The sequence below is a fragment of the Oryctolagus cuniculus genome, chromosome 11, assembly GCF_964237555.1.
Source record: "Oryctolagus cuniculus chromosome 11, mOryCun1.1, whole genome shotgun sequence".
Taxonomy (NCBI): Eukaryota; Metazoa; Chordata; class Mammalia; order Lagomorpha; family Leporidae; genus Oryctolagus; species Oryctolagus cuniculus.
This window is the reverse complement of record NC_091442.1, coordinates 27351892-27377295: the sequence shown is the minus strand read 5'-3', so window position 1 is coordinate 27377295 and position 25404 is coordinate 27351892. Positions and strand designations below refer to the sequence as shown.

Genomic DNA, 25404 nt, shown 5'->3' with positions numbered 1-25404 from the left:
GAATCAATTCAATTCCCACATTCACTGCATGTCAGTCCTCCCTCCAGGCAAATCCTTATTGGAATCTACCGGGGCGGGGGGGGGGGGGGATGGAGGCTTCGCCTAGGCATTTTTCCTTAAACAGAAAACAGCTTGGATCAAGCCAAGAGGACATGCACTGAGCCCAGGAATTGAATAAATCCTCACAGCACCAGGCTTCAAAGAAAGGGCAGGCGTGGAGGCTCAGTAAGGCCACCCCTGCCCCCTAAGATGTCAACGTCCTAACCTCGGGAACCTGCGACTGTCTCCTTAGACGACAGAGGAGGGGCTTGGCAGGCGTGAGTCAGGAATCTAAAGAGAGAGTGCTGGTTCATTAAGGATGCTGAGATGCTGAGGTGGGGTGGTCGCTAAAGGCAATCACAAGTGTCCTTAGCGAGAGGCATCAGGCCTTGAATCAGATGAAGAGGAGGGAGCAGCGGGACCACAGCCGAAGGAGCGCCTGCAGCCGCCAGACGTCTCCCCCAGAGTCTGCGGGCATGCTGATTCCCGACTTCCGGCCTGCAGAACCGTGAAGGATATGTTTCTGTTGTAAAACCACCAAGTTCATGGTCACTTGCCACAGCAGCCACAGGAATCCAACACCGCATGGAAGCAGGGAGCTGGGCCCCCATAACAACCAGGATCCCTAAACTGCACATGCTGCCCCTCTGACCTCATCTCCCGGCACCCCTCCGGGCCCTGCTCAGGCACCCACCTGGCCCCTTGCCACTCCAGGTTCCGATTCATCCAGAAGCGATGCCCCTCCAGAGGCCTCCCTGGGCCGTTCTGTGCATAATGGCACGTCCATCGCTCTCGGGTCCCCTGGCCACTTCTGTTTTCTTTACAGCACCTACTGCCGCCTTAGAAAAGTGAGTGTGTGCACACACGTGTGTATGCGTGTTTATCTGGGGGTAGTGTGTGCATGCATTGTGCATGTATGTGTACGTGTCTGTGCCCGTGTACATGTACACATGTGTGTGTGTGCATACACATGTGTGTGAATGCACCCAGGTGTTTATTTTCTCAACGGCAGTTCGTTATTCCTACTAGAATCTAAGCTGAGGGCAGGAAGCTACCTTCACACCCTTGTAGCTCCTTTCACTCAGTTACAAAAGGCAGTTTGGGGCTGACGGTATACACTGATCAATGTGCTAAGGACACACCAGCGAAGCCTGCATTCTCAATGCTTCCTTCCTGCTGGAGCTAGACAGACAGTGAGCACATAAACAGCGACAAGCAAATGTGCCACACGCTACTGAGTGCCAAAGGCAATAGCAAGGTAGGAGGCAGGGGATGGGAGGGGCCGGAGTGTGGGGGGAGATGATATTGTTGTTGTTTTACAGATTTATTTATTTGAAGGGCAGAGTTACAGAGAGGCAGAGGCAGAGAAAGAGAGAGGTCTTCCATCTGCTGGTTCACTCCCCAGATAGCCATAACAGCCGGAGCTGCACCGATCTGAAGCCAGGAGCCAGGAGCTTCTTCCGGGTCTCCCATGCAGGTACAGGGGCCCATGGACTTGGACCATCTTCCACTGCTTTTCCAGGCCATAGCAGAGAGGTAGATTGGAAGTGGAGCAGTTGGGATTCAAATCAACGCCCATATGGGATGCCGGCACTGCAGGCGGCGGCTTTACCCACTACACCATAGCGCCGGCCCTGATGATATTGGTTTATTCAGAGTACGACGTGCTATTTGCGCTGAGGCCTTGAGGAAGCGAGGGAGGCAGCCTCATAGATACCTTAGGGGAAACATAATGGCATATGGAACAGAAAGTGCACAGGCCCTGGGGTAGGAGTGTGGCTGACACGGCACACGCACAGCAGACACCAAGCAGGATGCCTGGCGCAGGGCAGACCCCTGTCATCACCTGGAGGGGTCTCCAGGGTGGAAGCGAAGCCCGTGGTCTGAGGAATCTGGCCACGTGGTTGAAAGTCATTTTCCCATGTCTCTCCTGGGTGAGTTTGTTTCTGTTTCCCTGTGGACTGGGAATATCAAGAGTGCCTCCCTGATTAGGTGGTTTTGCGGCAAACGTGCACAGAGGCACGTGACCTGTGACCCGGGCCCGGCACCTGGGAAGCACAGACAGCTGCCATTACGCAGTTCCGGCCGTAAGCTGCGGCCACCACCCTCCACGTGACAGGCAGAGGGCGGCCCTGGGGTCTGGGCCCTTCTTTAGTGACTGTGGTCACCACCTGCAGTTGGAGGCTCCTGTAGTAGCCCCAGCATGGGTCAGGTGCCTTGTGGAGACTGGCAGGGGGTGGGCAGGAAGCGGGCCCCCAGAAGTGCAGGGGCACCCTCAGGGAGCGGAGCAGAGTGTGGCTGATCCGGGGCCCCCAGTGGGAGGCTGCTCTGGGTTTTTGCTTTCTCTTTTAGGGGTATTGAGAGAAAGAACAGAGAGAGGAAGAGGGAGACACAGTTCCATTGGGACAAACAGAAAAATTGCTTAAACTATGCCAAAGAGGACGTCAGTTTAGCTTGATAACTGAATAAATTGGTGAATTTATTTCCTAGTTTCATTTATTTATCTATTGCTTTTAAAAGACAGAGAACTCCCAACTGCTAGTTCACTCCCCAAACGCCTACGACAGCTGGGGCTGGACCAGACCAAAGCCAGGAAGTAGAAACTCAATCCAGGTCTCCCACGTGGGTGACAGGGTACCCAATTAATTACCAGAGCTATCACCTGCCGGTTCCCAGGGTCTGCCTTAGCCCAAGTCCTCCGGGGTGGCATCTGGCCTCCTGGCTGGGTCTTAACCGTGCGGTCATGTCCTCTTCCAGCCACACTTCTGACGTCAGCTCCCCCAGGAAGACAACCCGGAGCTGCTTCCAGGAAGCAGACAGACCGGGACCAGTGCAGTTCTGGGGGCCAAGGCGGGACAGGATGGCACAGAGGTCAGGAAAACAGACTCATGGCCTACAGGGGCCTGGGTTCAAGCTCATGTCGATTGTAAAGCCGAAATGCCGCAAACAGTACTCACCTCTCAGGGTCGCCCTGAGGATGGCGGAGTCAGGATACTGAGGGCGCATTCAAGAATGTCTGGGGCGCGTGGCACAGCCCTGCAGGCTTCAGCGGCAGGGGTGGGGGCATGGGGGGAGTGTGGGGGGTGATTCAAGGCAGGATGTCCCTCTCCACAGCCTCTGGAGGAAGCACAAAGACCCTCTGGTCCAGGAAAGGGCTCTGCCCGGTGGACCAGAAGTAAAGAGGGTGTCACAGCCAGGTTCAGAGATTCCAAGGCCATCGAGGAGTTGGATCTTGGGGAGCCCATCACCCACGGATCTCTAAGCTACATGAAATCATTGTCAGTTTCCAGAATGAGAAAACAACCAAGTGCCAATGTGGTCCAGAGAGCCTTCGGCCTCCTGGACAGCCTGGGAAGTCGGGGCCCATTTCAGATGGACACGGCCATGAGGGGAGCAGGGCTGGTGCCACTGTGGACCCTCCCCCTTGTTTACCAGCAAGTTTCCGGAGGCTGCCTCCCATACTCACAGCCCATAATAGTCACATGCCTACTTATGGCCTAGTAACTTGCAGTCCCATCATAGTTTTCTGAACTGGAAAAAAAAAAAAAAAAAAAAAAGGACCAGAAGAGCTGTCTATCAGGACCCCTAATAAAACTGGACAGCACCAGCCAGCTGCGGCCGGCTCCATAACCGGAGCCTACGCAGGTCAGCACAGACTCATCGACTTACCTGTGGCTCGGTATCGTGCAAAGTGACACACCTCCAGTGGCTTCCTGGTGGCCATCTGAACACAGCGTGTGTGATGACACGGTTTGTCAAGGTGGGTGCTCCCAGGACCTGCCCCGCCCCTTTCCTCTGCACCTGTTCTGTGCTGTCACTTGGTTGCGACAGTTCCGCCCCAGTGACCTGAACTCCATAAATTCCCAGACGCCTTTCTCGATGCGGAGATGGACTGGGGCCTTGAGGTGACCGCTCCTTCCTCCCTCGGGCCTGTAATCAATACCCAGTGTTGTCTTTCTCGGAAGGTGAGTCCAGTGCTCTTGTAACAGTAACGGTTGCCCAGGAGTGCAGGACCTGCCATCTGCCGCCACAGGGGACTGGGACACTGGTGCTGGGAGGGCCATGCACCTCAGTTGGGGGGTTCCTCCCCCCGCAGGTCCTGCCAGGGCCCAGTGTAGCTGGAAACCTGCTCAGAACATGTGATGTGAAAACTTCATGTATTATTTGCATGGGTCAATGGAAATAAACAGGATCTGTAAGAAGGTTAAAGTAGGTGCCAGCTCACGTCCCAGCTGCTCCACTTCTGATACAGCTCCCTGCTAATGGCCTGGGAAAAGCAGAAGATGGCTCAAGTGCTTGGGCCCTTGCATCCACGTGGGAGACATGGATGAAGCTCCTGGCTCCAGCCTGGGCCTGCTTTGGCTGTTGCAATCATCTGGGGAGTGAACCAGTGGATGGAAGACTCTCTCTCTCTCTCTCTCTCTCTCTCTCATTCTACCTTTCAAATAAATTTTTAAATTGTTAATATAACATTTATGCAGGGCAGAATATGAGTGACAGGGGTCCGGGAGACACAAGCCTAGTGGCTTTCAAGGAGCCTTGGGAAGAGTTTCACAGTGGTCAAATGCTAGCCAGAATTTTCTGTCCCACAGTGAGCACCCAGCGGCTTGGCCTAGAAAGGTGGGCTTCAGCTAAGCAGGGCGGGGTGGGATTCCCTATGCCCTGGGGGTTAGAAGACCATTGACCAAAAACACCTTCAGAGAGGGGTAGAGTGCTGTCCCGGAAGGAGGCGTTGAAGAGAAAGCTACTGGCTAGTCTGGGAAGGCGCAAGGCAGGCGTGGGTGAGGAGCAAGGGGCTGCTCAAGGGTGCTCCAGAAGGCAACCAGAAGCAGGCCCTATGCCGACCTCACCCAGGTGAAATTCACCTGATCGCTGAGGGCGCCAGCTCTGTGCTGCTCAGGTGGGAGGCTCAGCAGGTGTTTCCTTTGAACACCTGGCAGGCTTTTAGGAACAACTCCTTCTCACCTGAAGAAGGTGTGGGAGTGTCCCAGGCAGGGTGGTAAAGCAGCTGAGGACCCAGGGAACAGAACAGTGTCTGAGAAGGGGCAGAGGCTGGAGACGGCAAGGGAAAGGGGGCAGCAGGCGTGCGTCTGGAACATTCCAGGAGCAGCAAGCAGGGCGCGGTGCCTGGAGCATTGGGAGCTGCTGGCATCCGTCGGAGCGAGACAGGGAGCCACGGAAGGGTTGTGGGCAGAGGAGTGAGTGACGTGACGGTCCGGGTCTGGCTGGCTTGTGTTCTCCCCTCTGGGATGTGAGCGACAGGGGGGCAGCGACTTTGTTCCACCGCCCTGGAAGAGCCCAGAATCCTTGATGGCTGTCAGTAACGCCGGAACTAGTGAATGAGCGAACGAATGCGTTGATGAAACGAAGGGACGAGCCCCCGAGTAACTGCCGATTCGACTCCTTCGGGGACCCTCCGCCCCTCAGGCACCTGCCGGAGAGACAGCCTCCCCCCACCCCCCATTCTCTTCCGGGCTTCCACGCCCGCCGTTGGGCTGCGGTGCGCGCCGCGGCCGCCAGAGGGCGCGGAGCGGCGAGGTTTCCCGCACGGAGGGCTTTGCGTGAGGCACTGCGCGGGGCGTGGCCTGCGGCGGGCGCCCAGGGGCTGGGCCGGCTCGAGCGGCGGGCGGAACGCAGCAACGGGATTCGGGCCGTGCGGCGGCGTCCGGAGCACTTTGGGAGGTGCACAAGGCGAAGATGGCGGCGGAGCGGCAGGACGCGCTGAGGGAGTTCGTGGCGGTGACGGGCGCCGAGGAGGACCGGGCCCGCTTCTTCCTCGAGTCTGCCGGCTGGGACCTGCAGGTAGGGCCGCGAGGCGGGCGGCGGTGGGCGGGGAGCGGGCCGCGGGGCAGGGGCGCCCAGCACGGTGAGCCCGCGGTGGCCGAAGCGCACAGTCATCCCCGCCTGGCCGGCCGGCGCCGGAGCCAGGCCTCACGGTCTAGGGGTCGTTTGCTGCGCGTCGCCGGCGCTACTGGGGCGTGGGGAACGCGAGCGGTCCCCGGCGTCCCCTGCTGGGCCTCAGTTTCCCCCCTGCTTCGCCCGCGTGGAGCGGGACCGCCCGGGGGCGTGGCGGCCGCTGGAGGCCGGGGCCGGGTGGGTCGCAATGCCCGGCTCCCGTTTCCGCCGCCGGGTCGCGGATGGAGGGAGAGGTCCCGCCCGAGAGCTGGCCCCACGCCCCCCTCCGGCCTGACCGCTTGCGTGTGCCTGCGGGGAGGTGACGTCAGGCAGGAGCCGCTTCACCTTTCGCGGCGAACTTCCCCGTGGAATTCGCTGCCCTGGTCACTGGCGCATAGTAAATGCTCATTAAATACTGGAAGATGACGTGTGAGGGGGCGGTTTGTGCGCACCGGTGGGTCCCCAGGCACCCGGAACGGTGCCTGCCCAGAGTACTCGGTGGGAGACGCGATTGCATAAACGGCCTCTGCCGGCCTCAGGCTCCCGTAGTGTTGACTGTGGTTGCTGGGGCCCTGCCGCGAGCCGGGCGCTGGTTTCGGCCTTGTGGCCCTGGGGCGGTCAGGTCATGTGCCCTGAGGCTCGCTGGTTACGGAGCGGGAGAGAGGAGACTAGAACTCAGTTCTGTGTGGTCGGAGGCAGACAGGTCCGGTAAACTAGCCCCGGTGTATGACCGAGGAGCCGGAATCCCAGAGGGCAGGGGCTGTGCCCAGGGTCTTCCACCCAGCAGCCAGTGCGCCGCCGCACGGCGGACTTCCCCCGTCTCAGTTGCTCCCCAAAGCTAAGGTGCGGCGTGACGTCCCTGGGCCCGGCAGAAATGCGAAACAAAAGCTTTGGCCCCAAAGCCCTGAAAATACAATGCTGTGGGTTTTCCTCTCACTGCCAGTGGGGAAACTGAGGCTCGCGCGTGTACCGCAGGCAGGGCCGGCATGTAGCCTTCCTGAAGGCTGAACGCCGCACGGGTGGATGCCCTGAGACCAGGCTGCCTCTGAGCTCGCTGCCCGCTGTGAGGCTGCTGGTCTTGGGGGCAGGAGCTGCGTCGTCTTCACCTTTGTGGGTCCCAGGGCCCTTTCTCCTCCCCTGGGAACGAGCCGTTGGTGACTGCCTATCCAGTGAGAAGAAGGATGTGTGCTACATCCCACAGGGTCTCAGGACTCCCGTGGTCCTCCTGTGGTGTAGAGCGAATTCCTGACAGTGCGTAAATCCTGACGGGTCAACTCGTCCAGGGTGCAGACTGGGGCAGGTGTGCCCCGGTTCACAGTTTGGGAAACTGGGCTTCAGAAAGAAAAGAGAGGAAGCGACTCCAACTAGTCCCACAGCCCCAGGCCTCTGGCCATAACACGGCAGCTTAAGGGCGAGAGCCTGGCCAGACTGCCTCAACCAGACTGCCATCTGTGAAACTCGGGCAGCTTTCTTAACTTCTCAGGGTAGCGCCTGTCGCAACACAGGAGGACCTGGCACATAGCGGGGTGCTCAGCCAGTGGACGCTGCTGTTCCTGGCAGAGTGCAGAGTGTGCTCCGTCCCAGCGCTCCCTGGGTGAGATTTGCCCAGGCGACACGTAGACTAGCAGGAAGCCTGTTACCCTTCAGGCCAGTTTTCTGTGGCCCCAGTCACAGGCCTCCTGGTAAGCATGGCTGTGTCTTTGTTCCTTTGTGCGCCAATGAGATGTGGGTTAGGTGAAGGCTGTTCAGGGTCCCAAGGTCCTACCTCTCTGTTTCAGATCGCACTAGCGAGCTTCTATGAGGATGGAGGGGATGAAGATATCGTGACCATTTCTTCGCAGGCAGCCCCCAGTTCAGTATCCAGAGGCACAGCCCCCAGGTAAGGGCCACTTCTTTTTTTTTTTTTTTTTGAAGATTCATTTTAGGGACATAGATCTTCCATCCGCTGGTTCACTCCCCAAATGGCTGCAACGGCCAAGTTAAAGCCAGGAGCCAGGAACTCCAACCAGGTCTCACGTGGGTACAGGGGCCCAAGCACTTGGGCCATCTTTTGCTTTCCTAGGTGCGTTAACCAGCTTTAATGGTTGCCACATGAGTTTTCAGCAATGCTGGGAGCTGTTCCTGACTTGACAAGGCGGGGGTGTGTGGACCAGAGCTTTGCGTGGAAAAATCACACTGCGTGGTGGGTGGCCACCGCTGAGAGCAGGCATCCTCCCTGAGTGACTGTGGGTCAGCCTGGAGATGCCACGGAGCCCGCCTAGGGTCTTGGAGCGTCTCTAGCCATGAGATACGAGCAGTGACTGCCCTGTCTTCGGAAGTTTTTAAGTAGAAGCCAGAGGACCTCCTGCAGGTGCTATTATTGTAAAAGAGTAGGGTAGGTGACTACAAAGGCTGTGTTGATATTTTGGGAAGCCTGTTAACCCGTAAGAAGTCAGGTAGAAAATACACCACACACACTTCCCTGGTGGATTAGGGAGACCTTACTGGGGCCCAGCCCCCTGGCTCCCAGGGAGGCGACAGCTGCGATGTGCAGAGTGGGACAGTGCTGGGCTCCCAGGGGACAGGCAGGGCCTCTTGTGGCGGGTGTGTCTGAACTGTGACCTCTCTGCTTTAGCCTGACTGCTCCTGCTTTCTGATATTTTATTTGGGTTTGAATTCAATCCAAGAACACATGTAGATGTTTTTGTTTGTTTGTTTGCCATGAAGTGATAAATTGTGTTTCTTTCTAATGGCATTTGAGTCTTAATGGACATTTCCTGCCTTTGAAGAAGGAGCGCTAACCTCAGATCTCATTGCTTCCTTAACCTCTTTCCCCACCTTCCGTCTCGGGAAAAGAGAACCGCAAAGTGAATTCCAGGTGCTTGTCTGAGAGGTGTCAGCAGGGGTGCGTCAGGAAGTTCCTGCCCCGGTGTGGTTGTTAGGATGAGGGCTGTTCTTAGGGCTGATTGCCCAGAACGTGAGCATGGTTACTGTCGGGGCACGGGAGGAAGACAAGGTGGAGAAGTTGAAACTGGACCTCCAGAGCCAGCCATTCCTCTTCCCTCCAGGGGTCCCAGAGTCGCATTGAGGCAGTGACTTATTAGACTGTGGCCTGTGTTCAGATCCCAGCTCTGCCACTACTCTGTGACCTTGAGCAGGTTATTATCTCGGTCTGCTTTCCTCACCTGTCAGATGGAGTGACAGTAGTGCCCACCACATGTCAGATTACATGAGTTAATATTGAGTATAGCAATGAGAACACATATGAGGGACCGGTGCTGTGGCACATACGTGGTTGAAGCTGCGGCCCGCGGGGCTAGCTTCCCATAGGGGTGCCAGTTCGAGTCCTGGCTGCTCCAACTTCCGATCCAGCTCTCTGCTGTGGCCTGGGAAAGCAATGTAAGATGGCCCAAGTCCTTGGGCCTCTGCACCTGTGTGGGCGACCCGGAAGAAGCTCCTGGCTTCGGATTGGTACAGCTCTGACCATTGGGCCATCTGGGGAGTGAGCCAACAGATGGAAGACCTCTCTCTGCCTTTGCCTCTCTGTAACTCTGCCTTTAAAAAAAAAATTAAGAAAGAAAAAGAAAAGACATTATGTATGATTTGCTATTAAAAAAAATATTCAAAAGGCAAAGTGACAGATGCCTTCTATCTGCTAGTTCATTCCCAAAGTGCCCACAATAACAAGAGCTGGCCCAAGCTGAAGCAGGAACCAGGAACTCCATCTGGATCTCCCATGCAGGGGACAGGTTCCTAATTACTTGGACCATCATCTGCTGCTTTCCCAAGCTCATGAGCAGGCAGGTAGATTGGAAACAGAGCAGCCAGGACTCAGACCGGTGCTCTGACATGGACTGCTTAACCTACTGCACCACAACACTGACCTCTATTACCTACTGTTGTCATTTTATTTTTGCCAGTGCATATATCCTGCTCATTCCACAAGTATATATATATGCGTGTATATATATATATATATATATTTAAAGATTTATTCATTTATTTGAAAGCCAGGGTGTCAGGAGATCTGCTGGTTCATTCCCCAAATGGATGCAACAACCAGGCCTGGGCCAGGCTGGAGTCAGGAGCCAGGAACTCCATCCGGGTCTTGTATGTGGGTGGCTGGGGCCCAAGCCCTTGGCCATCTTCCACTACCTTTCCCGGCACATTAGCCTGGAGCTGGATCTGAAGTGAAGTGGCTAGTACTCGAACTGACACTCTGATGTGGATGCCAATGACCCAAGCAGCAGTTTAACCTGCTGCAGCACAGTGCCGGCCCCTACAGATGTTTTAAAATAGACCCAAAAGCCAAAGAATTAACAGCATTTGGGCCGGATGCACCCCAGGCTCCGAGGCCTTGCCTGTTGCTTTGGTTAGGACTCAGACTGCGTACTGGGCTGGCTGGGGTAAGGGAGGGCCGAGTTCACTGTGTTGCTATCCTCAGCCAGGAGGAAACCCCTGTTCTCAGAAGGCAGACGCGGCTCGCTCATCAGGACTCTGTGGGACCAGACTCCCTTCGACCTGGCTGTGGCAAGCCCCTTAGCCAGCTGCTGGCCTCTCCCTACTCTCCCCTCCATCTTGTCGGACACCAGTCCGTGTTATCACCACTGCCACAGCAACACACCAGTGAGGGCCTCCTCTGTCCCTAGAACACGGGTTCTCAGGGTGGAACCCTGCACCCTAGGAGGAATCTGGACTGGGTGTGAGGAGGCCCATAAATGGCCTGAAATTGTAGCCAAAAGTTTGTGCGCATGTGCAGGTATCTTTCCTGGCAAGAGAATCCATAGCTTTTATCAGATCCTCAAAGGGCTAGGGGACCTAAAGAGGTTAACCGTTGCTGTGGGAGAAAACCGGGCTCCTCAGTAATGAGTTCCCGAGTTCGTGTGTGTGCAGTTAGCGGGTGCCAGGCCCGGGGAAAGTCCTCACGGACACACTGGTTCAGTCTTCACGACAACCCTGTGCAGTGAGGACAGGCCAGCTCGTGTCTTCCCACGAAAACAAGGGTTCCGGTGCAGGGCTGTCCTGCATCCAGCACCTCAGCTCTCGGCCGTGGTGGTGTTCCACCTCTCCTTTGAAGTCCTCCGGAGTTTGCCCCAAACTTAATCCCTTTTCCTCCTTCCTAACTCCTTTGTTCCAGCCGAGCTGATTTCTTTTGGTGTCTCAGTTCTGCCTTATTTTGTTCCACTTCCGTTTAAACATCTTACCCAAATGGACATGCCCACTCTCGTGTGTGAACAAACCCTTCCAGGTTCACCTCCATCCCTACCCCTCTCTCAAGCCCGGCAGCCCTGACGTGGCTAGGCAGCGTGCCCTGGTCCTGTCCTTAGACCCGGCCACGCTGCTGTGACAGTATCATCCACACAATCTGGGTAACTTCTGTCTTGTCTTGAACTCATTCCTGATACTCAGCTTGATTTTTTTTCCCTCTTTAGGTAAGTTGTGTTTCTGGAAGTGGGAGGCTAGTATTTCACGTCTGTCAGATTCTGGCACCTCTGTTCTCTTACACCTCAGCAGCTTGAGGAGTAGGGTGAGTGCTCATCGAGGAGCTCACGGCTGCTGGTGGGCAGATGCGAGGCCACACTTGTCCAAACCCGAAGCTGCTTCCACTGCTGTGTGCTGCCTCCAGGCCAGCACCTCCCACCTCTGTGCTTAGGGTTGAGCAACAAATAACCAACAGCTTCTTCCCGTCTCTGTCCCATGAAAGGGGGGGAAAAAGCTGTGATTCTCCAAAACCACAGCCACTGACCTCATGTAGCTGCGTAAGTTAGTTAAAATAAAAGAAGCGTTGCATTGCTCCTTGGCAGTAGCCACGCTCAGATGCTCTGCACCACACGTGGCTAGTGGCTCCCCCCCAGGACCGTGCAGCAGCGTCTCCATGGTCACAGGAGAGAACCGCTGTAGAGCCAGGGCGAGCAGAGGGAAAGCAGGAGAGGGGCTCTGACCTTGTGTCCCTTCAGCTTGCTGGGGTCGGCTGGGCAAGTTTTTAATGCAGAAAAATTCCAATTTCTGAGACATTTTGCCCACTTGTGGAGATCATAGGACAAAGTATTCTGAAATGGTTAATGGCCCTGGACACCCCATGCATTTACTCCAGCCAGAGTGGTCGTTCTCAAACCTGAGTCTGCAGTGGAAGTCCATGGAGGGCTCCTTACAGTCAGATTGCTGGGCACCCTTTCCCGAGTTTGATTTGTGTGCAAAGACCACACTTAGAACCACTACTCAAGAGTGGTGTGTATGTATGTGCCAGTCAGGCTGACAGGGCTTTGCCTGCGTCCCCTGGCTACACACAGAATGCCCAGCAGGCTGACGCGGTGGCTTTCGGTTGCAATGAGGAAATGAAGGCGTTGAACAGTGCACTCAGCATCCCAGCAGAGGCAGAGTTGGATTGGAACTAGATACATGGATGCCAGAATCTGTCTGATTCCAACCAGGTCTGGGTGTGAATTTTAACGGACATAAACAAACCCTGCCTAAGCGAGTCGTCTGCTCAGATGTGTATACACAGGCATATCTGAAGGGGGTTAACAAGGAGAGAGGGTTTTTTCCCGCAGATGCTCACCTAGCCTGCTCATTTGAAGACTGGCCAAGTCTCTCTGGAAAACTAGGAAGAGGAGCAAGTAGAATCAGCCTCTCGGACACTGGTGTAAACATCACTTGGGTCCTTTGAACCACGTATGTCCTGTTGTGCTCTAGGGAATGCCCAGGAGGCTTTTCTGCTCACCCAAGCCAAGAGTGCACTTGCCACATTGATTGGTCTCTGTCCTCTCATTTCTGGCTGATCTGCCCTCAGAGCCTCTTGTGGTCCCTGACCGTCTCCTTGGAATAAACCTCAAGACCCAGCTGGAGCTTCCTTCTAGCAGACAGCCGCTCCTCCCAGTCGGCCTTGCTAACGCTGCGTTCCCCTCTCTGCCACAGACAGGAAACCTGCTCTCCCCCTGAGCATAGAGTTTGTGTCTTAGGATCCTGAAAACTAGGTTTGCTTCTTGAAGACAGGTTTAAGATACAACAAAGGTGGCAGTGGGAGACCATCAGCCCCTTCTCACCCAGTTGTGGCTTTGCCCTTCCCGACCCACACGACTCTGCTGTTCCCCTAAATAATAATAGTTTTGACTGGCACCATGGCTCACTTGGCTAATCCTTCGCCTGCAGCACCGGCACCCCAGGTTCTAGTCCCAGTTGGGGCGCTGGATTCTGTCCCGGTTGCTCTTCTTCCAGTCCAGCGCTCTTCTGTGGCCCGGGAGGGCAGTGGAGGATGACCCAAGTGCTTGGGCCCTGCACCCGCATGGGAGACCAGGAGGAAGCACCTGGCTCCTGGCTTGGGATTGGCGCAGCACCAGCCGTAACGGCCATTTTGGGGGGGTGAACCAATGGAAGGAAGACCTTTCTCTCTCTCACTAAGTGTGCCTGTCAAAAATAATAATAATAAAAAGTTTTCTTGGCCGGCCTACAGCAGAGAAAGGAGCCTTCTCCGCTGCAGTGCTGGGTAGCCACACGCTCACTCCTGCTTCTTCACTCCCTGTCCCTCCTGAGATGCGCTGCGCTCCCGGGTCTGCATTTGCACACGCAGCATTCCTGGAAGAGCGCTCTGGTGCCCTTTTCCTGCCAGCCCCCGCCGCCTGCCGGTCCTCTGGTTCTTTGGCATTCCAGCCAAATGGTGCCTTTTTGGGGGCACCTTTCTTGATCCTCCTCCCCATACACACTTGGAACAGTACACACGTGGCCCCGTTGTGCAGCGTTGAATGGATGCTCTCCTGGCCCATGTGTTCCACTAATTTGTAAGAACCAACTGATTATCTGTATTATCTATGTAGAAGTAGCACCCAGATCAGTGCCTGGCCATATTTAACAATTAAACAATGAGGGATGGCTGTTGTGGTACAGTGAGTTAAGTCCCCACCCAGCCAGATGTTTCATAGCAGAGTGCCCACCCCTACTCCAGTTTTCTGCTAATGAGCACCCAGGGAGGCAGCAGATGGTGGCTCAAGTACTTGGGTCCCTGCCACCAACGTAGGAGACCTGGATGGAGTTCCTGGCTCCTGGCTTCAGCCTGTCCCAGCCCCTGCTGCTGCAGGACTTGGGGAATAAACAGATGGAAGATATCTCTCTCTCCTCTCTTTCCTACCCCTTTCCCTCCCTCCATCTCCCCTTCCCCATCTCTGCCTTTCTAATAAAAATAAACTTTTCAAAAATTAAGTGATGAAAAGTTATCCAGTAGTAAATTTTTAAGTAATAATGACCGCATCTTCTCCATCCCACAGGACAGCTGATACTGGTTTCCATTTTACCTCATTTAATTCGCTCTCAGTCCTGTGTGACATTGAAGGGAAAAGGGCACATTGTGTTTGCATACAGATTTGGGGATTGACCTTTTCCACATATATCCCTTTCTTGCTCTACCAAAAAAAAAAATTAAACCCCAGTGTCCTCAACTCAGCAGCTGAGAATAGAGATTACCTTTCTTTAGCTTTCCCTGAAATTTGTTCTTTTTTGTGTCTCCAGTGACAATAGAGTAACATCCTTCAGAGACCTCATTCATGACCAAGATGAAGAGGAGGAGGAGGAGGAGGGCCAGAGGTGAGTCTGATAGAGGACACAATGCACAGGAAAGTGCAGTCACAGATAACTTAATGGGGGGACAGATGCCATAGCTGTTAGCCATTACTGTAGGCCAGTCCGAGTAGGAACAGGCTCCTACCTCCTACAGCTTGGAAGTGATCCCTGTCCCCTGTTAATGTTTTTTCTTTTATGGTATTCTGGGGTATTATGGGTTATTGAGAAATATTGGGAAGAGGGAAACAATTTTTTTTTATTTGACAGATAGAGTTAGACAGTGAAAGGGAGAGACAGAGAGAAAGGTCTTTCTTCCGTTGGTTCACTCCCCAAATGGCCGCTATGATCGGAGCTACTCCGATTCGAAGCCAGGAGCCAGGTGCTTCCTCCTGGTTTCCCATGCGGGTGCAAGAGTCCAAGCACTTGGGCCATGCTCCACTGCCCTCCCGGGCCACAGCAGAGAGCTGGACTGGAAGAGGAGCAGGTGGGACAGAATCCGGTGCCCCAACTGGGACTAGACCCAGGGTGCCAGCGCCACAGGTGGAGGATTAACCAAATGAGCCACGGCACTGGCCCCGAGGGAAGCAAATTGATAAAAAGTTGTTCATGGCCAGCGCCGCGGCTCACTAAGCTAATCCTCCGCCTTGCGGCGCCGGCACACCGGGTTCTAGTCCCGGTCAGGGCTCCGGATTCTGTCCTGGTTGCCCCTCTTCCAGGCCAGCTCTCTGCTGTGGCCAGGGAGTGCAGTGGAGGATGGCCCAAGTGCTTGGGCCCTGCACCCCATGGGAGACCAGGAGAAGCACCTGGCTCCTTCCATCGGATCAGCGCGGTGCGCCGGCCGCAGTGGCCATTGGAGGGTGAACCAACGGCAAAGGAAGACCTTTCTCTCTGTCTCTCTCACTATCCACTCTGCCTGTCAAAAAAAAAATAATAAAAAATAAATAAATAAAAAATAAAAAAAGAATATTTAAAAAAAAAAAGTTGTTCATAATACCTCAACTTGGACATGACCAGGTTATCAATATTTTGGGAATATTTCTTCTCAGCTTTTTGTTTTTAGCTGAAAAAGCAATATATCACATAATAACAGAATAATAGCCTTATAAGTATATATTCCTCCAACACACACGCTGTTTGTTTTTAACTCTTGGGAATGTTATAAAAATTAATATGCACTATGGAAGGTAGGCTAGTGTAATGAAAAGTCTAGCAGCAATCCATCCTTTGGTGACTGCAGTTAATATTTTGGTATATTCCCATTCAGTCTCGATTATTTTGTATTTCACATGGAGAGGGTCAGATCATTTCATTTCTTGCTTTTGTTGAATTAATGCAACTTTTTTTTTTTTTTTAAGTTTATTTTGTTTATTTGAAAGAGAGAGAAAGTCTTTCATCCACTGGTTGACTCCCCAAATGTCTGCAATGGCCAGGGCTGGGCCAGACCAGAGCCAGAGCCAGCAGCTTCATCCACGTCTCCAGTGTGGGTGCAGGGGTCCAAGTACTTGGGCCATATTCTGCTGCTTTCCCAGACACATTAACAGGCAGCTGGATCAGAAGTGGAACAGCCGGGACTTGAACCAGCACCCATATGGGATGCTGGCGCCACAGATGGCAGCTTAACCTGCTGTGCCACAGTGCCAGCCCCAGATAAATGCTACATCTTAACACGTCCCCCTGTTGTTAGAATTCTTTGTACAGCTTGCAGTGGCTGTAATCACCATATGGGATGTCCAACATTTTGATTGTTTAGATTGTTTTACTGTTGTAAATATCAGTGCTCTGAACATCTTTGTGTATTAATCACTGGCCATGTTTCTGATTATTAGAATAGTTCCTAGAAATGAAAAGCAAGGTCAGGAGCATGAATATTTGTGAGGCTCCCAGCTCTTAAAGGAAAGCTTAAGATCCCTTAATAAGACCTTACAGTCCGTTGCGCAGAACTTTATCCACCTGGCATAAACAAGAGTGAACTGGCTGCAGCTTCATTTCACGGGTTTTGGTTCTCCATGTGCTCTGCCTCGGCCTGGCAAATACTTCTAAGAACATTGTGTAGTAACCATTATGGAAATGCAGTTACTTCGTCACGGCCAGTCTTTGGGAAGTGGCCTGAGAAATTACATATGTTCTGTTCTCTGTTTTTATCCACGGTGTGACCTTCACACTGCCTCCGAACTTTGCTTTGAGCTACACTCAAGGCTCAGGAATATGTTAATTGTAGAGTTTTAACTCCTTGAGTGAAAGGCAGTGTCATCAAGTACAAGGTACATCCAAAGTTCATGGAACATAGAATTTCTTTTTTTAAAAAACAAAATTTATTTTTATTTGAAAGACCGAGTTAGAGAGAGGTAGAGATGGGGAGAGAGAGGTCTTCCGCTGGTTCACTCCCCAGATGGCTGCAACGGCCAGAGCTGTGCTGATCCGAAGCCAGGAGCTTCTTCCGGGTCTCCCACGTGGGTGCAGGGGCCCAAGGACTTGGGCCATCTTCTGCCATTCCAGGCCATAGCAGAGAACTGGATCAAAAGAGGAGCAGCTGGGACTCAAACCGGCGCCCATATGGGATGCCGGTGCTTCAGGCCAGGGCTTTAACCCGCTGCACCATAGTGCGGGCAGAAAAACAGAATTAAGATAAGTTTGTTTAAGTGCAAAAATTTTTAAATGTGTGTACATGAGAGTTCTAAAAGAATGTGAGAAATGCATATTATATAAAAACCATGCCTAGATTTCAAAAATTTTAACACCAAAATAGGTATCCTTTAATTAAATTTTCCACAAACTATTGTTTTAAAAATCTTCAAAAAAGTATTTATTTTGGGCTGGCACTGTGGCACAGTAGGCTAAGCCTCCACCTGTGGCGCCAGCATCCCACATGTGTGCTGATTTGAGTCCTGGCTGCTCCACTTCCAATCTAGCTCTCTGCTATGGCCTGGGAAAGCAGTAGAGAATGGCCCAAGTCCTTGGGCCCCTGTACCCGCGTGGGAGACCCAGAAAAAGCCCCTGGCTTCGGATCTGCCCATCCCCGGCCGTAGCGGCCGTTTGGGGAGTGAGCCAGCAGATGGAAGATCTGTTTCTCCCTCCTTCTGTAACTCTACCTTTCAATTTAATCTTTAAAAATTTTTAAGTTTATTTTGAAAGAGTTACAGAGAGGGAGAGAGAGACACAGAAGGATACTCTGTCTGCTGGTTTACCCCACAGGGCTGCAACGGCCAATGCCAGGCCAGGCTGAAGCCTGAGTGTTGGGGCCCAAGCACTTGGGCCGTCTTCCGCTGCTTTTCCCAGGCCATTAACAGGAAGCTGGATCAGAAGTACAGCAGCCAGGACACAAACCGAGCCGGCATCCTCAGCGGATGCCAGAGTTGCAGGCCGAGGCTTAACTTGCTACACCAACTGCGCTGTGTGGGACTTGCTAAACAGTTCGCCCTGCCCCGCCCGACCAGTGACATGTTCTGAGCGATGTTCCTGTACTTCACGGCCCCATTACTTCCTGGGCCCCTCAGCATTCCACACCCAAAATGATGCTGGTATTCTTGTCCTGCCAGAGCTTTGCATATCCTGGTGAATGCTGGGAAATAGAGAGCCGGGGATGATGTTACAGGTTTTCACTTCAACCCACTTGGGAACTATCTGTTGACTTAACTGTGAATAGGAATGATAAGGAGTCAGGTTAAAAAAAAAAAAAAAAAACAAACTAGCTGAATCTCAGGCCATGCCAGGCCTATTGCTATGCCCAGAGTGGCTGTCTCAGGGCCTGGGTTTGAGTATTTGAGATTGGAGCTTCCCCTCTCTGCTTGGGGCCACCAGTGTGTGTCCCAGGAGCAGTGTGGTGCGGCGTGGGGAGTTCCTAGGGCTGTGTCACACCACCTTACATGCGTGCGTTACTCTGTGCTTGTTCTTTTGCATACATCCGCTGGTTTGAACCTCACGGCCCTGACTTAAGGAGCAGGTAGGTAGGGCATGTGCTACTTCCTTCCGGTTTCAAAGACAAAGGAGATGTAGAGGGCAGCAAACTGGCTTAGAAGGTCCCGCAGTGGCAAAGCCAGGATGCAGCCCAGCTGCTTGTACTAACCACACACTACCACCGGTAACTTGGAGCTGCTGGGGTAGTGCTTCTGACCCGTGCAGCTGCTGGCCACTGACTGGGAGGTTCCCAGCGGGACTCTGAGCTGACATGCTGTTGCGCATGCCTGGAATGCTGTTCCCTGATCAGCCCGTCCTCAACACTCGGCCCAGGAGACGCCCTTCTAGGAAGCCTCAGCTGCCCTCCCAGCCCAGTGTTCCCACTTACTGACTTGCACTGCTGCTCACACCGCGTCGTACCTGCCTCCTCACCGCTGCCCCCAGCTAGCCAGCAGGTTCCTTAAAGATGAGCATCGTACACTTGACCTTGTGCCCAACACCCAGCCTAGTCTGGCGCGTGCTCTCCTGCTTTCCAAGTGTGTCTGATACTAAGCCACACATTTTCTGTGCAGGTTTTATGCTGGGGGCTCAGAGAGAAGCGGACAGCAGATTGTTGGCCCTCCGAGGAAGAAAAGTCCCAACGAGCTGGTGGACGACCTCTTTAAAGGTGCCAAGGAGCACGGAGCTGTAGCTGTGGAACGTGTGACCAAGAGCCCCGGAGAGACAAGCAAACCAAGGGTGAGCGTGCCGGCCGCCGTCTGCCCCCGGGACCCCCGGCTGGGGAAGGGGGCTTTTGCTCATGCTTTTCTTCTTGCTGGCTTGGCCTGCTCTGCAGAAGAAGACTAGCGTAGTTTCTCTCTTTAACCTTTCAACATGAAACTGAAGATTTGGGGGCATAGTTCTCAGGCCTGTGGCGTGTGGGTCCTGCACATGTTTTATTCGTCCTGTCCAGTTTGGCCTACTAGGTGTTTTGTTTTCATTGGATTAATGGCTACCTGTTTTACATAAAATCTAGATTTCTGGCTTCTCTGGAAAAATCCAAGTCTTTAGTATATTCCTGCACCCAGATTCCTACAGGGCCCTGTAACCAGAGCCTGGTGGCAGCTGCTCCCTTTAATCAGGCATGCACTCCTGCCAGCTTGCACTCCAGTTTGGGTCCTTTATTTCATTTACCATCTTGCCTGGCCCAGTAGGCACCAAGTGTGATGCCCAGAGAAAGTGGGCCTGGTGAAGCAACCTGGTTAGGAACCGTGTCCTCTTCCCCACTCACCTGAGAGGCATCATTGTATCTGAGTAACGCTCCACCCAGCATTTATCAATTTGTCCTTTATAGCCATTTGCAGGGGGTGGCTACCGCCTGGGGGCGACACCAGAGGAAGAGTCAGCCTATGTGGCAGGAGAGAGGCGGCGGCATTCCAGCCAAGATGTGAGTATCCGGGAGGGAAGGTGGGAACTGCTGCTCTGCCAGGCTGGAGAGGGAGGCCTGCGTCGATGGTGCCCTGCAGTCTCCCTCTGGACCCAGGCAGCTCTCTGCTGGGGCAGGGAGGAGGCACAACTTGGATCGTGTCACCTGCCTAGAGCCACGCGGCTGGCGAGTGGCAGGAACAGGACACACTCCAGGTCTCGTTAAAAGAAAGCCCCTGCTCATTTCCCCGCGCCCAGCACCTTCCTCTTGAGGTTAGTGCTGATTTGGTTGGGCACTGGTTGATTTCCTTTTGCACACCTGTGTGTGTGTGTGTCCAAGGGTTGGTTGGTGTTCTAAAACCAACACAGTGAAAGAGGAGAAGCCCCACTAATTTAGGTTCACATTGGTACGCTGTCAGCAACCTGGCAGACGTACCAGCTGCCTGACCTCCTGTCACTTCAGGTTCATGTAGTGCTGAAGCTCTGGAAGAGTGGATTCAGCCTGGACAACGGTGACCTCAGAAGCTACCAGGACCCGTCCAATGCCCAGTTTCTGGAGTCTATTCGCAGAGGGTGAGCTGAAAAACCACCTTCTGAACCAGTAAATGAGATGGCAGGTGCAACAGGAGGCAGAACGTGTATGATTTGAGAAAAACTTTCTGAATACTGATTTATTAGAGAGCCCCCATCTGCTGGCTCACTCTCTAAATACTGGCAACGGCAGGGCCGGGCCAGGCTGAAGCCGAGAGTGCAGAACTCAGTCCTGGTCTCCTGCATGGGTGGAGGGACCCAAACCCTTGAGCTCCCAGGGTTTGCACAGGCAGGAAGCCGGGGTAGACACCAGAGCTGGGGGTTGAACACAGGCACTCCAGCATGTGTGTCTGAACCACGAGGATAAGTAACCTGCCACGGGAAAGTAAATTCTTTAAAGCAGGTTTTGCGTGGTTGAGATACAGATCTGCTCCAGAAACGCTGTTTGTCCATTTTCCCTCTGGGAGCAGAGCCAAATGGCCAAATAAGAAATAGGCGTGTGCCCGTGGGCGACAGGAGCACAGACACTATTCCTGTCAGGCAAGTTACGTTTCCAACCTCTCCTACCAACTCCAGAAACTTCAGCCACTCTCCTCATTCCTCGGGTGGCTCCAGTGGGGTTGGGGTGTGTGCAGACTTGCTGGGGAGTTGCATAAATGCTCAGGTGTGTCCCGGGCACGGCCCCTTGGGGAAGGGAGGCCCTGGGGGCCGAGTATGCAACCCACTCCTGCCCAGTCTGCACATAGCCCTGGGAGCGAAGTGCTTTCCCATGAATTCACGGTCCAGAGTTTTTTGTATGTGTTTGCTTAGGGCTCAGAGTAGAGGAGGGAGGAAAGTCGAATTGCGAGGGAAAAGAAGTGTGTGTAGGGGTGGAGCGGACAGCTAGGCGCCAGAGTCAGCAGCTCCCTCCAGAGGGCAGCCGGCTTCACCACGGGGCCCGAGAGGTCTCATCTCCCCTCAGCCCCCGCACTGTCGTTTCCACCCTGCCTGCCCTTTCTCCCACAGGGAGGTGCCAGCAGAGCTGCGGAGGTTAGCTCACGGCGGGCAGGTGAACTTGGACATGGAGGACCATCGGGATGAGGACTTCGTGAAGCCCAAGGGAGCCTTCAAAGCCTTCACCGGCGAGGGTCAGAAACTGGGCAGGTGAGGAGCAGCCAGGGCCAGCTGCTCTCTGCAAACTCTGCCGTCCAAGGAACACTCTGGCTTATTTTGTGAGGAAGAGTGTGGGAGATGTGCGCTGCAGGTTGAACAGGCCTGATGCTCAGCCTGTTTCCTCTAAGGAGTCCTTACCCTGCTGTTACCGCAGCAAGGTCAGCGTTGTTGTGGCGACCCTAGGGTAGCCAGGGAAGGCAGTATCTCCCTGATGGCTTCAGGCCTGAATTGGAGATGCTGAGGGGAAGAAGAAGTTGGAGTCCCCTACCCACCAGGCCTCCCCGTAGCATTGGTCCAAGGAAGTTCCAGGGCAGGGTTGCCCCCACTCAGGGCTGCCCAGCAACTCGTCTTTACCTGGCACTTGTCTCTTGCTGTCACCACCTTGTTTTCTCACCTCCGTAGCCCCCCGCCAACAGATATTCTTGATCTTGCATTTCAACCCCACTTGAGTCTGACTGGGTAATAGTCACTGTGATCCCTGAAAGGCAGGGTTCTCCCACCAGGCCCTTGCCAGCTGTCTTCTCTCAAAGGCCCACTGTTGGCCTTGGCCGTGAGGTTGCGCAGGCAGGCAGAGCAGTGACCCTCTCCTTGCCAGTACAGCCCTTGTTTTACATTGGGAACACTGAGGCTCTTGGGTTTCAAGGGTTTGGCCTGGTCGACCTGCAGCTGGCCCTCCTAGAATCCCCTCCTTACCAGCCATTTGTGCCTCATTGGGAGCAAGCATCAGAAGTTAGGTTGGCAGAGACCCAAGGCTTTATTTACTGGGACAGCCTGCCTGGAGTGAGCCTCCGTGTGGCTCTGGGCAGTGTCTGTGAGGCATTTGCAACTTTTTCCTTGCATTTTAGAAAAATAGTGCAGATGAAGAGTAACAACTCCCTGTAACCCCCAGGAATGGCCAGCTCACACACACGCCCCCAGGGGAGGACGCCCCGCTAGCATTGCCGGTGTTTGTAAACATGGTGCTGTAGCACCTGCTTCTGCCAGAGGTCCTGTGGTCATTCCATATTCAGAAATGCATTTCTACACTAGTGTCCATGTGAGTTAGCTGGTCGCTGCCAGGATTATGAACAGTACTGCAGTGAATCTAAGTAAAGCTTCGTGTACTCCCTAAAGCTGAGCTACAAATACAATTGCTGGCTCAGAAGGTCTTCACGTTAAGATGTCAAACTGCCCTTCAAATAGATGGTGTCAGTTTTCTACCCCACATCTGTTGTAAGGGGCCGTGCAGGCTGGGTTTAGTGGACATCATAGCCCAACAGGAGGTGCCGCTAGAAAGTAAGTACGCGTGTGCACCAGCGTCCAGGGCCCCTTCCACTTCACTCAGGATTGGCTTTTCATGGAGACAGATGTTCAGAGTTTCACACAGCTAAGCTAGATGGAAAACCTTTCCTTTTGCTATGTTTTTTAAGAAAATGTTCTCAAGTTTGCCTTGGAAATAAGCAGTCCTGAGTTTTATTTCTCTAATATGCATTATTTACATACATAGCTTGGTGATTAAATCAGACTGCACCATCTCGAAGCCTCTGCTGTCCCAGCTGCCAGGGAAGCTTCTGCTGGTGTGGCATTTCCTAGCTCTCCTAGGGCCTAGGGTTTGTGAGACACAGACCCTGCAGTTGGATTTGCTACAGGTGCCCTGCTTGGGCTGTGAAGATCAGGGTGAAGGCGAGCAGTAGGAGCTGGTTGAATGAGAGGCACAGCAGGGGAGGCTAGTGCATGCTCACTTACCGGCTTCCGTCGTCTGCCAAGAGGGAGGCAGGGCAGGACTCCGGTGGTGAATGGGGAGTCTGTGTAGCATCAAGGACCCCCATGCTTTAGGTAAGTCTGCACAGAAACTGAGCAAGGGAGGTGCCCCATCCCTTGTTAGAAATCCTATTTATTGTCCTTACTGAGTAACTTAGCCAAGGCACATGCCCAGTGGGTGAGTTCCAGCCTTGGTTCAGCTTGTGCCGAGGTCAGCGCCCTGCCCGCTGTAGCAGACGTCATGAAACCCCACGACGTCTCAGTGTGCCCGAGTTAACCATAGGATGCAGGTCCAAGCCACCTCCTGTCACCAGTCAGCTGCCAGGCTGTGCCAGGACGGCCTCAGCCACTGCACTAAGGCTGCAACCCTTCCAGCCTGGTGAGCCTCTGCCTTGGCCAAGGCTGGCCTGCATCTGCTCCCCCCCTTCCAGCCCTTGCGCAGGTGAGGAGTCACTCGCCCGGTTACACAGGGTGGGAGAGCGAGCAGCACTGTGTGGTTCAGGGACTGAAGCTGCTGGCTCTTGAAGTTCTGCTTGGGCAGCTTTGTCAGGGGCCACCAGAGACTACTGAGAAGAGTCCTTAGGGCCTGGGTTCCGCCTGCGTCCTGACGGGTCCTCTCCCTTCAGCACTGCCCCCCAGGTGTTGAGTGCCAGCTCTCCAGCCCAGCAGGCAGAAAACGAAGCCAAAGCCAGTTCTTCCATCTTAATCGACGAATCAGAGCCTACCACAAATATCCAAATACGGCTTGCCGACGGTGGGCGGCTGGTGCAGAAGTTCAACCACAGCCACAGGTACCAGATTGTCTGCTCTGGCCTCTTGTGTGAGAGGAGTAGAGCGCCGTTCTTCCTCCCGACCGGCAGGCGCCTGTCCCTTCTCACTTCCTTCAGGCTGAAGGTTGAATATAGATACGACCAGAACTGCTGTTCTCCGTGAGACCGAGGGGTCCAGGGCCGGTAACCTGGCCTTTGAGAATTGTAACACCTGTTTCCACTGTCTCAGGCCCCGGGGGCCAGATTAGAGCAGACTGTGCCGCCTCAGCTTTAAGGGCAAGGAAGCAGAGGCGGTGCGAGCTGGTGGGTGGTTGCCGGTGGAAATACAGCAGCGGCCTTCTGTAGAACAGGGTGGCTGCATCGTGTCAGCCAGGCCGAGTGGGCCCAGCCAATGGGGTAGCAGTCCTAGGGTGTGAAACAAGCTATGGCACATCTCTTCCTTGCCCCTCATCAACCCCAGCATGACTGGGGGACGGCCCACACAGCAGCCTCAGATTGCCTCCGTGTGGGCCCTTAGCTGGGCCGGCTGTCGGGTGGGAGGCAGGAACAAACGTCTGCCGTCCCCTAGGGAAGGAGGCGGGCTGTTCCCACTCTCCCCACATCCCAGGCACCAGCAGTGTGGGAGAAGGGATTCCTGGCCCTTGTAAATTCTCACAGATATGGTGACACAAGCAGGACACTTTGGCCCTTGTGGCAATTCCTGGGCTATAGGAGACGGTCTCCTCCAGGACACAGTGCAGGGGCTGAGCTGTGAGGGGGATCATGGGAAGCAGTCAGGCGGGAGCCTCTGGAACATGGGACCCGAATGTGGCCTGATGAACTAGAAAGGCAAGAATCAAGCCAGGCCCCGCTCACCACCTCTCTGCTTACCCCACGCCAGGGTCAGCGACATCCGACTCTTCATCGTGGACGCCCGGCCCGCCATGGCTGCCACCAGCTTTGTCCTCATGACCACCTTCCCGAACAAAGAGCTGGCGGACGAGAGCCAGACCCTGAAGGAAGCCAACCTGCTCAATGCCGTCATCGTGCAGCGGTTGACATAGCCTCCCGGCGCCGGCAGCCCTGCCCCCCACCCCCGTGCACACCCCCAGTCCAGTGCACACCGCGTCTCGGCCGTAGCTCTGGGCTCTTGGTTCTCAGTTGGACATTTGTTTTCTCCTTAGTTTCATTTCCTGGGTTTTTGTGAAGATGGACTTTAAAGAAAAATAATAAAACCACCAAAAAAAACGAAGGACTGTCCCCAGCATGGTCCATGGACGCTGTGGCAGGAGCAGTGACTGCCCTAAAGTCAGATTACCCGGAGGGCGGGAGGAGAGGAGAGGAAGCATCATCCGACCTCCCCAGGAATCCCTCAGGCACTAGCAGCTCCCCCACTGACTGCCCCGGATGCCTCCTCCATGGGGAAGGGGGGCAGAGCAGCACCTGCCCCCCGCAGGCCCCTCCCACTGCC

The 25404-nt window shown here is 54.3% G+C and overlaps 1 protein-coding gene across 2 annotated transcripts; it reads left to right on the top strand.

Annotated features, from left to right (window-relative positions):
• The first annotated feature begins 5615 nt into the window (after window positions 1–5615).
• On the top strand, window positions 5616–25202 carry NSFL1C (NSFL1 cofactor). Of its 2 annotated transcripts, XM_051845176.2 has the most exons (9): window positions 5616–5841; window positions 7713–7813; window positions 14413–14487; window positions 18930–19095; window positions 19691–19783; window positions 20225–20334; window positions 21298–21435; window positions 23811–23975; window positions 24835–25202. In XM_051845176.2, the coding sequence occupies exons 1-9, from the start codon at window positions 5737–5739 to the stop codon at window positions 24995–24997; spliced, it is 1116 nt and encodes a 371-aa protein (XP_051701136.1). In that variant the 5' UTR covers window positions 5616–5736; the 3' UTR covers window positions 24998–25202. The 2 variants fall into 2 exon arrangements, with proteins under 2 accessions (XP_051701136.1, XP_051701137.1); XM_051845177.2 differs by lacking the exons at window positions 5616–5841; window positions 7713–7813; window positions 14413–14487 and adding an exon at window positions 17665–18403.
• The last annotated feature ends 202 nt before the right edge of the window (window positions 25203–25404 follow it).